Source organism: Paramormyrops kingsleyae, chromosome 8 (assembly GCF_048594095.1).
Source record: "Paramormyrops kingsleyae isolate MSU_618 chromosome 8, PKINGS_0.4, whole genome shotgun sequence".
Lineage (NCBI taxonomy): Eukaryota > Metazoa > Chordata > Actinopteri > Osteoglossiformes > Mormyridae > Paramormyrops > Paramormyrops kingsleyae.
Genome location: NC_132804.1, coordinates 26,163,757 through 26,179,384, shown reverse-complemented (window position 1 = coordinate 26,179,384; position 15,628 = coordinate 26,163,757). Strand labels below are relative to the sequence as shown.

General features: G+C 43.8%; 1 protein-coding gene across 1 annotated transcript in view; it reads right to left on the bottom strand.

The window, feature by feature from the left end:
- Positions 1-5,258: 5,258 nt before the first annotated feature.
- The window catches only part of adcy6a (adenylate cyclase 6a), a 49,335-nt gene continuing 38,965 nt past the window's right edge, over positions 5,259-15,628 (bottom strand). Inside the window, exons 14-23 of the mRNA XM_023799753.2 lie at positions 15,247-15,334; positions 13,592-13,708; positions 12,643-12,801; positions 11,607-11,782; positions 10,137-10,166; positions 9,819-9,951; positions 9,276-9,539; positions 8,969-9,173; positions 8,200-8,324; positions 5,259-7,800 (exon numbers count right to left, since the gene is read on the bottom strand). Coding sequence (XP_023655521.1) covers positions 7,672-7,800; positions 8,200-8,324; positions 8,969-9,173; positions 9,276-9,539; positions 9,819-9,951; positions 10,137-10,166; positions 11,607-11,782; positions 12,643-12,801; positions 13,592-13,708; positions 15,247-15,334 — 1,426 coding nt within the window. The 3' untranslated portion in view covers positions 5,259-7,671. The remainder of the gene's footprint in view (positions 7,801-8,199; positions 8,325-8,968; positions 9,174-9,275; positions 9,540-9,818; positions 9,952-10,136; positions 10,167-11,606; positions 11,783-12,642; positions 12,802-13,591; positions 13,709-15,246; positions 15,335-15,628) is intronic.

Sequence of the window (15,628 nt, the reverse complement as noted above, 5' to 3'; positions counted from 1 at the left end):
GGTGGTGCAGGGGGTAGTGCTACCGTTTAGCAACCGGAGGGTTGCAGCCCTGGGTCCTCCTGACCCTATCGAAGTGTCCTTGAGCAGGACACTGAACTCCACATGCTCAGTCCTTGCATGGCAGCCTGGTGTATGAATGGGTGAATGTGAGGCATATCTGTAAAGCCCTTTGAGTGCTCGAAAGAGTAGCAAAAATGCGCTATATTAATGCAATCCATTTAATCCATTATTTAGTTACATGGTATCAGGAAAGCTGGGCGACACTGCGGCTCACTCGGCAGCACTGTCACCTCACACCTATAGGCTTAGGTTTTGAATCCCGCCGCTGATCTCCGCTTGTTGTCCTCATGTCACTCCCGTTATCTCCAGCAGTGCAAAAAACATGCCCTGAGGTGAACTGTGCGCTTTAATATAGACCGGCATCCCGCCCAGAGTATTTCCCTGCTTGGTAATATGTGATTTCTGGTGCAGACTCCTTGAAAGTAATGAACGGTTGGAAGACGGATGGGTGAGTGATATATTAATATTAAAGGCCTTAGATTCGATATAGGCATATGCATCTCATAGCGTAGATTATGTGGCTCCGTCACATCATGTACTCAATAAATATCGATATAGTGCCAAAGTATCTAATAATTATAGGAAATCATGCGTATCAGATCATTACAGCAACACGCTGTGCAATTTTCAAGTGTATCAGTGTTATTTTAACTATAGCGAAAGTTAGATATGCTTAAACGACGCTAGAGTTACCGCATGCAGAGCCACAAGTAAAAAAGAAATTCAAAAAAGTACAAAATAAAATGATAGTTTTGCACCACTATCGAAATGACAAGTCCCTGTCGCATTGGCAGCTGGCTACGGCCCAAACAAACCGCGTCTCGGCGGTGCGGCATTCTTGGCGATTGATGAACGATGGCCCTCTCTGGGATCACTAATGTCGGTCACCAGCACCCTTTGACGACTAGGACCTTACAGTATGATCAGATAAATACATTTTTAAAATTCAGATTCCCTGCACCGACTACACGCAGCGTTTCTGCCTGGGAAGTCAAGCCGAAAACAGACCTTTATTTCAGAAAGGAGAATAGTGAAATAGTGAAATGCGCTGCCTTCCGAACTTTCTAACGGCACTCCACTATATTTAATAAATTATAACACAGTAGGCCATTAAATGTTCGCATTATTTATGGATTTAGAAATTAACTGAAAGCTCGTTTAATTATTATTCAGCATTGATCGGATATTAATTAGGCCTGCATAGTGTCGCTGTTACCAGCTTCACATTTTAGGATTGGCGTAGTTCTCTTTTTTTTTTTACAAATAAATTAAGCAAACTTATTTCCCCTGAGTCTAGGTAACTAGCTGAACTAAATATTGTGCGACCAGCGAGATACGGTATCAGTAATGAGACTGTTAGCTGAATGTTATTGAATGACTGTTAATGTCACCCATTTATCGCTAGATGAAGTCGATTCGAGGATTTCACGGCAAAGCCCAGAGCCTGTACGTCGTACCCCCCGGAGTGCGGACATACACCGCGGCAGCCTGGAGAAGTACAAAGAAACGGTCAAACGGGCCCAGACGCCGAGATGTAGGCCGAAGTGTTGATCGTTGCACTATATAACCGTGAATCTGTTTCAGTGTGTTAAACTGTCAAAAACTGGACAACAGAACAAAGAAATAACGGGTCAATACGTAAAAATAACATCAAATACAGTCGAAGTGTCTTGATGACCCATTAACTTTAAAAAGTTTCAAATGTTCTTCTCACTTTGGAAGACTACTCATTTACACGTGAATGCGAAGTCAGGATAGGATGCATATGGAGGTATCAATCAGGCTTCTCCGATTTCCAGCCCCAAATGAGTTAAACCGAGTCCCACCGACAGACAATCAGCAGTACGGATGGTGGCTGCCTGCCGACGTGAGACTCCGTGCTGGATGCGCGTTAAACGATTCCCCCGCAAGGACAGCGACATGACCAGGCCCATCACAAATCTCCATAATACTCCGTTGTAGTTTTTTTCTGAGTTGCTAGTATATTAAAAAAAAAGATGTTCAGTGGCCAGAACTTAAACTGAACTGAATCACAGATGTTCCTAAAGATGAAAAAGTCGATGAGTGATTAGAACCGAGAATACTTGCCCTATGGGAGTGCAGTCCACCTCGGATAGGGGCGGTGAATTTCCATCTCAGAGTATGAATGGGTCACAACAGGGAGAGCACAGTCTGTTCTCTGTCCTGACCCAGCCCTGAGACATGATGATGAGGCAGAATGAAGATCTTTCCTTGACCTTGGCTTGGCCGTTGTACATTTTACTTTTTTGTTTGTTTGCTTGTTTTTTTCCAATTTTTAATTTGTCCTTTACAATAACTTTTTGGAGAGCTGAATACTGTAGGCATTACAAATTTTTCATGTGTAGTCGTATACAAGCATTTTTGCTAAACAAAATTTTTTACTGTATTCTTGTACAATTGCTTTCCAGTTTTGCAATCATCATGCACAAGATCATATCCCCAATAAACATGTTTCTCCACATGCCAGGAACAGTTTTGACAGGTACTGCTTTCTGTTTTTTGCTGTAGCGTGTATAATGACTGATCAGGAGTGTTTATGTACTGATTGGCTTTATGTATGATCTGAAAGCAGTGTTTGGTTTTGACCAAAGATAAAATAGTTTTGAGCGGATTGCTAGATTTTGCAAGATGAGTCAAAGGTTTTGTGAATGTAGATTGAAACTTGCAATGGGTTTTGTGTTTGTTTTGGACGGAAAGTTTCAGGAAATGTGCTTCAGGAGTTCAGAAAAACTGTAAATGCCTTCCCTAAGTGAATTAGTAGCCGTTGTCCTTTGTGTTTTTTTTCCTGAATATTTAGAAATACTTCCTAGTTTATGTGTCTGAGGATCTCTGCTCAGCCTTGTCAAAATTAACATACAGTCCTGAACTTTCATATTGTCATGACCTGCTCGTACGATCCTCCTGTGTGCCACGCCCCCTCATTTACCTCGTGTGAAACCCCGCTTGTGACAAGCTGTTTCCTGTTATTTCGGCTTGTCTTGTGTATTTCAGTCCGCGTTCAAGTCTGTTTCCCCAGGTCTGTCATTAACGTGTATATCGTGTCTGTATGTCTACCTGAATTAAACACCGTTTCTACACTTTTGCCTGCTTGGTTGTGATTCCCCGCTTCCTGCTCGCTGGCATTATATATACGGTCATCACACATATCAACATGTCAAATATTGTAGTTTTAGGATTTGACAACCAAATCTTTAAAATGTATGGGTCTATTTCTCCTTAAAGTAAATGTTTATACAGCTGTTTTGATTCTTTTTTACATATAGATAGACGGGCGTGTGTGGGGCCCGAAAGTGCTCACTTTTGAGGTTCACCAAGGGGGATACACACCCCACCCCGGTCGGCCAAACTTACCAAGGGTGACCCCCCCAGTCTACAAAATTGACCTTGTGCCACCCCTGTACTGCTGATTGTCTCAGTGGGACTGCCTCTCAAAACGTCTGAAAAATTATACATAGTAACTTCTATCGGAGGTGGACTGGCAATACAAAGCAACCTGGGAATTGATTGAGGGGGTGGCCCTTGGTATATTTTGCCTATTGCGTATTGCGATCAACCGGTTGGCCACCAATTATCCATTAATTCCACTGAGCAAGATCAACCCATGTGTCGGGCACCCCTGGTGTACAGTATAGGCTACATAATTCCAGGATTGGCCAACACGGGGAATTCCCGAACTTCTGGATGGCCAGTCCACACCTGATTTCTAAGAAATACCAATAGGAACTAGCTTAAAAATAAACCTGCAATTTTCAACCACCTTTTCTTTTGCATTGTGTTTAGTTTTTTCACCCTACAAGTGCCTTTTAATATAAATCATAATAACACGTCTTAAACCAAGCCGCTTCTAAGTCATGTTAACTCCGTAACACAGAGCCTTTTCAGCGGAGACGCACAGCTGTCTCCATGGTTCTCTTCGTTTTCCCAGGTTTGTGAAGGAGATGTCCATGATTGACCGTGAGTTCGGCCTCTTCTGACCCCTGCTGGCTGTGCCGGGCCATGCATCCATATCGATGCGAATCAGGGGTGAGTTTCCCGAAGCGTTCTTAACGCTACGTTGTTCGTTAGTTCTATCTTTTAACACAGAACTTAAGAACGACGTAGCGTTAAGAACGCTTCGGGAAACTCACCCCAGATCTGTAAGTCTTCCTCAGCCATTTTCCTTAAATTCAAGTGCTGCCCATAGACAATGCCACCCCGTAAATGCAATTTCAACGTATTAAGTTCAATAAAATAAAATTTGAAAATGTAGTCATGTTAATATGTAATAATTTCTGGTAAATGTATGTACTTTTGAAAATTACAAATGTATATGTGTAGCTCAGTTTGGTGTAACCTGTAATTAAATACTAGTTGGGCTTTTTCACTTTGCACCCCTTGGGAGAAAAACCTAGAGTTGCCTGAGGTACTGCCTGTATTGTCAAAGGAAGTGTGTAGGGTTGCAATAAACTTTTTGAAGAATCAATCTGTAACAAACTGGGTTTTTTTTGGGAAGAGGGGGTGGAGGTAATTGTTTACAGTTGCTTGAATTGCTCTAAAGAAAACTGACCTTTCCCTTATGTGAATACTGTAGCAGAGGGGGGTCCATATTTAATCACTGCTGTGTCAAAATTTAATTGAAAATTAGCTTACAAGGACAGTACCAAAAATACCAGAGAAATAACATGGGGTAAAGCAAACTGTACAGTGCTCAAGACATCAAGCGGAAAATATGGCTGCCATTTTGAATCGGAGAAAGCAAACATGCCTCAACTCCGTTCTGATGATGTGTCAGATATACCGTTTTCTTCTAGATACTGTATAGGCTCAACAAGCAGAAGGTGAATCATTAAATGTCCATTTTTTAATCTTTGTTTTCTTGTATATCTCCTCCCAAAGCTTCAAGTAGTTCTACAACAAACCTGGAGGTCAAACCAAAGACTGTCAGTTAATCATCTTGCACAAACACTTCATTCTACCTGCCCAAGGTGCTCTTGTGAAGGGAAGGTGTGGTTTTCTTCGATAAATATGTACTTTTACACAGTTCTCTTAATATTTTGATGATGTTCAGTTTAGTAGTTTATTAAGAACCAAATAATGACTTTGCAGTTCAATTCCAGTTTTACTATTTTCAAGGAGACATTTTTTGTTCAATGTGTGTATTGTACTTGGGGAAAAAATACATGACAAAAGCAAAATAATAATAATTAAACCAGCCATTTATTATTCTTTACCTCTCTGTTTTAAAATGAATTGTTTCTTCACTTTGTCTTTTTTTAAAAATTGGAAAGCCAGCCCCTTTATATCGTCCTTAGATTTTGAGACAAGAAAGCAGAATCCATAAAAGCGTTTGACACCACAGTCAATTATGCGGGGCCCGGGTCGCGTGGTACGAGGGGCCCGGTTGGTGTGGTTCACGGCCCTGTGTGAATCCCCGACCTTCCCATAGACGCAGCCAGCCTCATCTCCCCCGAAGCTCCGTCCTTAAAGCCACACCGGCGAGCGACGTCCTCCTGGCTTCTCCTTCATGTGCTGGGCAAAAAAATCATACCTCCCAAAAAAGGGAGGGAACCAAAACGAATAATAAAAAATACGGGGGCACAAGCCTGGACATCTGATCAACTGCTTGCACAACAATCAGAGCTGTTTTTACGGGCAAGATGTGACACAGCCAGCAGAGAAAAGGCGGGAGCATCGTGGACGGGGGACTGTGAGTGGACATCACCATCACGGCTGCCTGCAGGGTACCGCGGCACGCCGGCGCCCCCTATGCCCCAGCCACAACACAAACCGTATGTACTTACGACAACACAAGTCACACAGGAACCCAAAGGGGGTCCTCTGTAGGGGTTCCGAAATGCAGTGCTCGTTTAAGGCAACGTAATTTTCTGGAAAGATTACACATACTACAGGTGCGACTATGATTTTTTTTTTCCTTCAATCTTCCGTTACCATTTATCTTTAAGCACTATATTAGCACTGTATTATGAACAAAGTACGGCCAGATGTACCGCCAAGTACATTTCAGGGTAGGGGAGAGCAAACAGAGGCTAGTGGGCATTTTTTGCCTGTCATGAAATATCGACATGAACTTAGCTATGCATAATGAAAGCCAGTGCCTAAAGTATCACAGACCCAGCGCCTGACTGGTTTATTTTATTATTGACGTCAGTTGACCAGTTAGTACTAACAAGCTTGTGCTTACACACGACTTGCCGTGAGAAAAAAAAAAAAAAAAGTGTTCGGATCTCGGGTCACTTCAGTTGGAATGGAATTATAACAGTAATAAGAACAATAAAAAGGTAAATACAGCGGTGATAAAAATATCCAACATTAAAACAAGGAACGAACAAAAATATAGGAGGATACCACGATCAGACATGCTTTAGAGCAGTAAATTTGGCAAGAAAGCAATTCGTTTTAATCATAAAACCTCACAGTGAAAAGAGTTATGCCCCTTGAAGATTATAAAGCACAGTATTCAGTCATAATTTATATTTCTTTCGTAAAAAAGTCTTTTCTGAAAACATAAAACGTGACTGTCTGGTACCATGGTATCCAGTGCCATAGCTTTCCATAACTTTTTTTTTGTTCCACACAGGTCGCTCTGGTTTGTACCAAAAATACTTCTTTGAAAGAGAAGAAACGTAATGGAGAGTTAGTGGGGAACTAATAAGGGCAGAGCCTTCCATTTGTATATAGCGCCACGGCCAAAGGAATGGACTCGGGTGGTGCCTGGCGGGGGCTGGCGTGTGGCACAGACTGCGGCCCCCACGGGGGGGACTGGCCGGAACACAAGGCCCCAGACTTTTCCTTATATTTTATAAACCCGAAGGGGGAGGAGATTTAAATGCGCTGATTGATGGTGTTTCCCTATTCGGTACAGGGAGGCGATAACAACAAAAACAAAAAAAAGTAGTAGTGTGTTAGTTGAGTCGTCACCGACAGCGTGGGATAGGAGGCGGGAAAAAAAAATTGCAAAAAAAATTCAAGAAAAAAAAATTCCAGCCCAAAAAAAAAAAAAATAATCGTATTTATAGGAATCATAACTACAGAGAATATTTCAAAGGAATTTAAATATGTGTTATATTTGTTTCCATTAAATAATTTGCTCTTTGGTCAATATTAAAAAAAGATCAGTGTATGGTATGGTATACAAGAAAGCTTATTCATGAAGGACATCCTGACTAAAATAAATAAGTTATCCAGAAATGGAAGAGAAGTACTCGCATTTAAATACTTCTGAAACAAACATAACTAAAAAATGGACAAAAAAGTAACCTTCTGTACAGTAATTTCCTTCCAAGGCCAAAGGGCCTTCATTAAATAGACTTTATATCTTTCAAGTCGCTTGGGATGGACAGAGGCTTTTAAACAAGAACAATCTTCTTTCGACGTGTGCAGACCGTAACGAGTGTGTCGAACTCGCTACTTGCTCCTCAGTGCTCGGTGAGTCTCCCAAGTCTTTGTTTGTTATTATTATTATTTTGTTCAAGTGATCACACGGCTGCGTGTCTTCTGCGCTCGCTGCTGCTTGACTTGCGGGGGGCGGGTGGGGGGGGGTCTCCCTCTGGCTGTGTTATTCTATCCGGGCGGGAACTCCGGCACTCGCTGCTAACTGCTTGGGGGGCCGTCATTCAGGAAGTAGGTGGTCATCTCGCCCTTCCCTTTGACCTTGACGACGCCACGAAACTCCAGCTGGTAGCCTTTGCTGTCCAGCACCTGGTATAGGTCTGTGGTCACCTGAAATGAAATGAAGCTTCACTTGCACAAGTACAGGCACATCGCAATGCTTCTTTTTTGCACATCGTATCTTGCTCTCCTTGGAGACACATATATACAGCTGAAAGCAAAGCCTGGGGCCTGAGCTCAGGATCAGCCTGGCTGAAGAATGTGCATTCTACCAAAGACGGGATTTGAACCAACAACCTTCTGATCACAGACAGGTCTTAACCTGCTGAGCCACTTGCTGCTCCCGCAACAATGAGGAACAGTGGACCGTCTGACCCTCTGGATGTGACGAAGGTAAAACGCTGAGAAATCTCAAGCAGTCCCAGGTTCATGGGAAAATAATCAAAAACAGAATGGGGAAGAGGAGGGGAGACAGAAGCAGAATCGTCACTAAGGAAACTCTGTTGGTACCTGGATGCGGTCGGGAACCCCTGTGCTATCCATGCGACTGGCCACATTGACGGTGTTCCCCCAGATGTCGTACTGCGGCTTCCGAGCACCTATGACTCCAGCCACCACAGGCCCGATGTTCAGACCTGAACAACAGATCACATGTCATCCTCTTACTTTAATGGCTTGGAAATCAGGGACAATGAGAAGGTTCCTCACAACAGAATGATGCTGTTCCCCAGTTTCATCACAAAACTTTCTTTATCCTCAACCTCAGATCTCAGAATGATGGGGTCAACAGATTATTCTTTTCATAGTACAGATGCTCCTCACTGTACGATGGTTTGACTAACATTAACGATCGACTAACGATTGACTTTACAAATGTATGATGCCAATGCACATTCAACAGTCATCAAACTTTGATCTGTTCCCAGGCTTGTGATATAACACACGATGTTTTCTAGTGATGTTGGTAGATGGCAGCATCCACACATCCCGTCTATGTAGCGATAACGAGTGTAAAAATCTTGCACGGTGGTTAACAGTGTACGGTACAATGTTTTTTGTTCTGTTTAACTGTATGTTCCCAAGCCCATTATGACTACTAACCACCAAAGTGTGTCACATCATATGCATTTTCCACTTACGACATTTTCAACTTAGGACGGGTTCACCGGAACGTAACCCCATCGTAAGTCAAGAAGCCCCTGTGTTCAACAACAGCCTACGACTAGGGTTCAGCCAAGTACGTAAAGCGTTAGCTGCATGCGGTGTATTTGTTGCTCACCGATCTTCATCTGGAAATTATTGAAGGAATGCTCGTTGATGTACTTCATCTGCTCCCTCAGCCTCATGGCATAATCGGCCAGGGCGATGATGTGCGAGCGGCCCTCCTTGTCGTAGGTGGAGTCGTTCAAACCAGAGGCTGCCATGTAGGTGCTGCCGATGGTTTTGATCTTCTCTAGTTGTCGATATTTATCCTCGCTGATGATCTGGAAAAATAGCGAACAACTGAGTGTGCTTTTCGCCAGTCGATGACATGCTTTTATAACCTCGGGGGAAGAGAAATAGAGGGAACGGTGTCCCGCGTTTACCTCGTCGAAGTCGGCGATGATCTCGTTGAGGAGCCGCAGACACTCCACGCCTTCGTTGTTGGCCTCCAGCTCCACGTAGAACTCGGAGAAGTTGCTGATGGAGGCGAACATGACGGCCACGCACTCGCAGGACTGGTAATAGAGCTCGTCGTTGCGGCGCTCACGGGCCAGGAAGTGGGCGGCCACGTCCTTGGGCAGGATGTTGTGGAGGAGTCGCCGGTTGTAGGCCTGGAGCTCCTCCATCTCCTCCTTTTCTTCGGTGGCCTGGAGGGAGGGGGGAACGGACAGGGAGCTGGAAGCCCGAGGGAGGCCTAGAACAAGTGATCTGTACTCATATACCGGCACTATGAACTGAAGATCAGGAGTGGAAGATCTGGCTGGTGGTTTAGCTGAAGCCCACACCGGCACTAAGGTGGTTTTTAGCTGAATTAAGGAACCATGGTGTCTGTCAGTCATTCGAAGTGCATTTTCCACCATCGCTTCCCGGCACGGCTTTGCTATCTAGAGCAGATTATGTTGCTTCGGCACACAGGCCTGCAGTACCTGCAGTTTCCATAAGAAGTCGAGTCTGGCTGTGGACTCCACCTGCTGGGCGTGTAGGTACAGTGCCAGCACAAAGACGGTCAAGATGACTGGGGTCATAACTTTGAGGGACACTTTGGTCACACTATATGGGCTGCAAGAGAGACGGACAGTGTACATACTTCAGTAAACAAATACAACACTGTCAGTAAATGGTAGATGGTAAGGTTTTATGTTTATTTTAATTTGCACATTTCACAATTCCAAAAAGTAAAGCATATTTATGTGATATGCGATGTTTCATAATTCGCTGATAAAAAGGCTCCTGTGGACACATACCATTGGTCAGTAGTCTCATTAAAACTGGGCCTGGATAAAACAGTAAGAGAAAACACCATTACAAACTGTATTTACATATGACTGATTTAGCTAATGCTGTTTTCCAAACCAACATACATTTTTATTTTGAGGAGGTGGGGTCACACAGTCCCTGGAGCAATTGAGGAGTAAGGGCCTTGCTTAGGGGCCCAATGGGGAAATCAAGCCTGGGGGGGGGGGGGGGGCGTCAGATAGATTACCCAGCCCCAGTGCAGATCAAGGTCTTCTTTTTAAAAAAATTAAATAAAAATATTTTCATGTTAAAAGGGACCGAACCCAAGACCTTCTTGCTGTGAAGCAGTAGTGCTAACCACTGCGCCACCGTGGGACTGCTATATTATCAATTATTATTATTATTATTATTAATACATAATTCAGCCCAGCATAATTTATTAAATCCAAAGTCACGCTTGAGCCACTTTTTCAAATCCTCACCAGCCCACTTGACTGGTTGTCTGTTTGAGCTAACGTAACGTAACGTAGCGTAACGTAACATAGCGTAACATAATATAATTACGTTGTGTGTGGTGGATTTGGCAGCTTCCGCACACCATTTCAAGAAGATAGCTAGCTTAGTTTGCTGTTTAGCTTTAAACTAATAAAATGGACATCGGAAAATAGATTTAAAAAATACCTACGGTAGAGGACCCTGGGACTAGCATATCAACCAGTGCTGACCAACCAGCCGCACAGGTCAGCACAGGTCAGCCAGAAAAAACGACTTTGGCAGAGCAGACGTTCACTGCCAGGCCCTGATACTGATAACGCGAGCATTCAGCCAGGGCACCTTGGCTACGAGAAGCCAGTGAAGACTTTTTTCCCCCCATGTTTTGGAGCGTAGGTTGGTTGAGGGATACTTATACGCGTATTTGCTGGGTAGGCCTATAGTATTAGGCTGTTGTTTATGTCACTAACAGCTTCGTTAATTTTCATAATAGCCAGGCTACAGGACAGTATGTGCCTCCTACTCTCTGCTGTCTGTCTTACATGTTCCGCATTAGATTCTCAGTTTCCACTGGCATGTGTTTGTTAGCTGATGTTTCTCCATAGTGTTATGAGTGACTTAACTTGGTGGTTGTTGCTTAAAATGCTGTTGCTTCTAGTTGGTAAATGCTGCTGGCTTTGAATTTCCTCTCTGTCCCCCCCCCCATTCATTTTCTGCTGGCACCAGCTCTGGGTGGAAATCACTCTGCCAACCCTGGGATTTGAACCAGTGACCTTCTGATCCTAAGCCACTGAGCCACACGCCACCCCCAGAGGAGAAGTGAATACAGGGAAATAAAAGCGCTTAGTCTTTCCAGGGCAGGAACCCATTGAAAATACAGAAAACATGTTCATCTAATGAAACAGTCTAAAGGGCAACAACAACCCAGATGCGTAAAGCCGCCGCCCACCCAGGCGGCCCCCACCCCTCGGCGGAGCCGCACTCACAGGGAGTTGGCTGTGACCAGCAGGTCGGCGTTGTCGAAGAGGGCCGCCTGGGGCCACTCGACCAGCAGCAGGAAGCTGAGCTGTATGATCAGCATGAGGGCCAGCTTGCCGATGCTGCTGATCTGGAGGAAGACTGAGCAGGCCAGCAGGGTGAGCAGAACGCTGTAGCTGAAGTACTGGGGCACAGAGACAGGCGGGGCGTCACACACCGATCAGGCCCCGCCCCCAGTCCCACCCTCCACAGGAAGCCCCCCGCTTCAGAGATGCCCCTCCCCCTTTCAGCTGCATAGTACAGTACGCATCCATTTCCACTAGGGCACCTATAAAAAAACAAGGATTCATGCATACAAGGCTACATCAGCATCAAGGTCACCTGCTGTGTATTAGCGTGCACATTCATCCCTATGGAGAAAATAATCAATACCGGCAACAAGACGGGGGGGGGGGGGGGGTTAGGGAGGGCCCCATGGCCCCATGACCTTAAGCCCAGATAATCACATTTTTATAGTAAAAACAGTATTAAATTCAATACTTTCAATTCGCTCTCAGCACTGGATATTCTCTCCTGTCCCCCCCCCCCCAATGCATCACAATCCTGGTCTGTCACGCTTTTCACACTCATGGCTCATGGGTGCCGTTATGTCATGATTTCTGGAAGTGCTAGAAAATTCTCAGAGGCTCACAGACTGCTTGAATGGAGACTTAAGGATGCTGTTAAGTATGACCTGGTTCTTATTGTTCCCACATGACGTGGGATGATGTCATGCAGAACCAGCTATGTAGCTGTATCCATGTACCTGCACAAATAAAATATCTTTTGAGGGAAATCCGACACAAAAGGTCCAGCTTCGGCTTTCATGGAACTGAAAATATCTCTGCTAGCATGTTAGAAATAGGCTAAACTAATAGCTTTTAATAATGGCATAAGCAGATATGATGACACAATGGTTCCAGAAGGTTCACTGAACAGTGTTCCCGGAACACTGAAGGACACGGAGGTCTCCTGACATGTGACTGCCTTCTGAAAGGTTCTCACCTCGGGGAACGGGCAGGCGTGCGTCTGGCCAGGGCACAGAGCCAGCCCCTCTATAGTTAAGGCGGACAGGTTTTGGATCAGACACAGGGTCATCTGGTCCCTGGAGGTGTTGTGTTCGCGGGCCAGACAGTCCACCAGACTCTCCGTGTTGCAGGTAAACTGCAGAGAGAGTGCGGGGGGGGGGGGGGGGGTGACGTGGCCAGATCACCCAGTGAGATGTCTCAAGTTTGACACGCCAGTACCAAAGACACGTAGAGCAGAGGATCCCTCTCCCAGTAACAGCTGATCCACCCCTCACAGGGAACTCTATGGATCCCTACAACTAACTGGAGCCGCATTTAATGCAGCACTGCATTCTCCGGTTTTCAGTTACTGGAGGAATAGTACCTGATTAGTTACAATATCATCTAATAACCTAATTATTGTACAGTGAGGTAACTTAGTCAATAGCTTTCCCGTCATCTATATAATTCATGCCGGAAAGAATAAAGAAAAGGTTTTGCAAAATGCAGTTCAGTTTTAAAGGAAATAAAACATAAATGTGAAAAATGCAAAATTTATTATAACAATGTGACTTTACTGTTCCTGACCTTACCTGTATATTTTAGTAAACTTCGAAATATCTCCCCTGGAATCTTTTAAACACAATTATTTAAATTCTTGAAATATTTGGCATTCCCTGGCTAAAATGCGACAAAAAAAATATATGAACTGCAATGTAATTCAGTGTTCCAGTGAATGTTAATAGGGAGAAACCTCCCACTCATTAACTAGGGATACAGCTGAACTGTACAGACCACCCACACACTGTCCCTAGGGAACTCGAAGCCTCGTGAAGGTGGCGGCACAGGTATACGTGTGCGCCCTCGTGTGGCCACAACTGACAATCACATGGCACCAGTTTGGGAGGAGTGATAACCAGGCGTGAGTGTGGTGGTTGCACCCTTACCATGTTGACGAAGGCAGCGATGAAAACGAGGATAATGGTGAAGACCCCCACCAGGGTGCTGTTGGTGCGAGACTGAACTATCTTCTTCGACACGGTCTGCATAGCAGCTGGAAACAGCTGGAACAGAGAGAGAGAGAGTGATGTCATTAATCTGGGCGACTGTGCAGCTCATTTATATCAACCTGTCCTCACTGCAATTTCCAGGGTGCTGTGCTGTAATTATCCTCGCCTAGCTGTTACACACTGGCTGTTTCATGACTAATCTCTAAGGACGCTCTTCCTCCGCACTAGGTACCGTGCTTCTGGTACTTCGAGAAAGTACCAAAAGTAAGGTACTTCAAAGTGATGGTTTTCCACTGGGGTAAAAAACTGGTACCGGTGCCAAATGACATCGCAATGCAAGGCGTGGTTTTTTGTACTGAATTCGAAAAATGGCTGTATTATATTATACAGCTTGGCAATGTGCAATATTAATACCCACCTCGCATGTTATGTACATACAATTCTTACATCGCTAGTGAGCTTTATTAAAATCAGGCTTTTTCTAACTTTTTCTCAATTCTGTATGGACATTATGGCACGGGGGGTTAAAATTTTGTTAATATATTTTTACTCTGTTACTCTGTCATAGGAAAAACAAAACTTAGCAAGCTTTGCCATTTTAATTATTATTCCTTTTATATATTGTTTAAAAATCAGTTTAATGTTTACCCCCGCTGCTTTTGCGTGAGTACTGCATGCATTCCCTGAAACAATCATAATCATTTTCATCCTTGCTGTTTGAATCACTCAAAGACGGGTTTGTGAGATATTTTGTACCCCTATTTTGTTTCATAAACACCCCAATATTTATTACAAAAAAATCACATCGCTATATTTATTACAAAATCATCAGGACAGCTCGCTGTATGTGTGCTGTATTGGTATATTCAGCAAAATACTTTTTTAATTTCTTGTCATGCCATCTGAATCTTTTGTATATTTTCCTACTACCTACTGCTTTTTTTGTTTTTTACTTCGTTTATCGTTGTTTTCTGAGTTCGCAACTGTTTTCAAGACAGTGTTTCTATTGTGTTCCAGAGGCAGGCTTTTTGCAGAACCAATCGTCCCACCACAAAGTACCGAAGTACCAAAGAAGTACCCAAGAATGGTCTGGCACTTTCAGTACTGGTACTCTACCGGACGTCAATGGAAAAGTACGGTACTTGGTGCAGTGGAAAAGTGCCCTAATTTTTATATATTGTTCATATTTCTATATGTATTTATTTAAAACCATGTTGATTGTTGTGTTGTGCATGTATGATATGTTATTAAGGAGGGTACCAGTACATTTCATTTTAATTGTGTAAAACCACAAGTAAATGACAAAAGTCCCTCGATCCTTAATTTCTGAGCAGTAAAATACTCATCTCTGTACACCATAATAAACTCCATAAAGGCTTAGTAGGTTCCTCACAAAAAAGCCTCCATATCTATCATGTTTATTATTATGCTATTACTATTATTATGATTATAATCATCATCATTATACTGGTGTTAGTACTGTGGTAACTGTTTCTAATACTGACCTGTCATTTTTATATAACTAAAACTGCGGCCTGCCTAACACGGTGTTTAGTTACAGTATGAGCTGAGACGGTGTTCAGCAGCCCCACCTTAATGCAGGAGTAGATGGCACAGACGAAGAGGATGTTGGCCAGGATGATGAAGATGCTAATGTAAATGCCCAGCATGAGGGGGGTGCTGCAATACAAAGGAGATGGGAGGTCAGACCCACAGAACCACAGAGGTCTAGAACAGCGGTTCCCAATCCGGTCCTTGGGGACCTACAGTCAGTCCACGTTTTTGCAGGAGCTGGGAGGGAGCAAAAATGTGGGCCGACTATGGGTCCCCAAGGGCCGGACTGGAAAACATTGTGCTAGAACATTAACACAAGGCATCTCTTTAAAAACACAAAGCATAACCCCATATGCAAGGGTGTAAAGGTAATTTTCTATATTACAATCCTGATTAGAACTTATTTGACCAGGGACAATT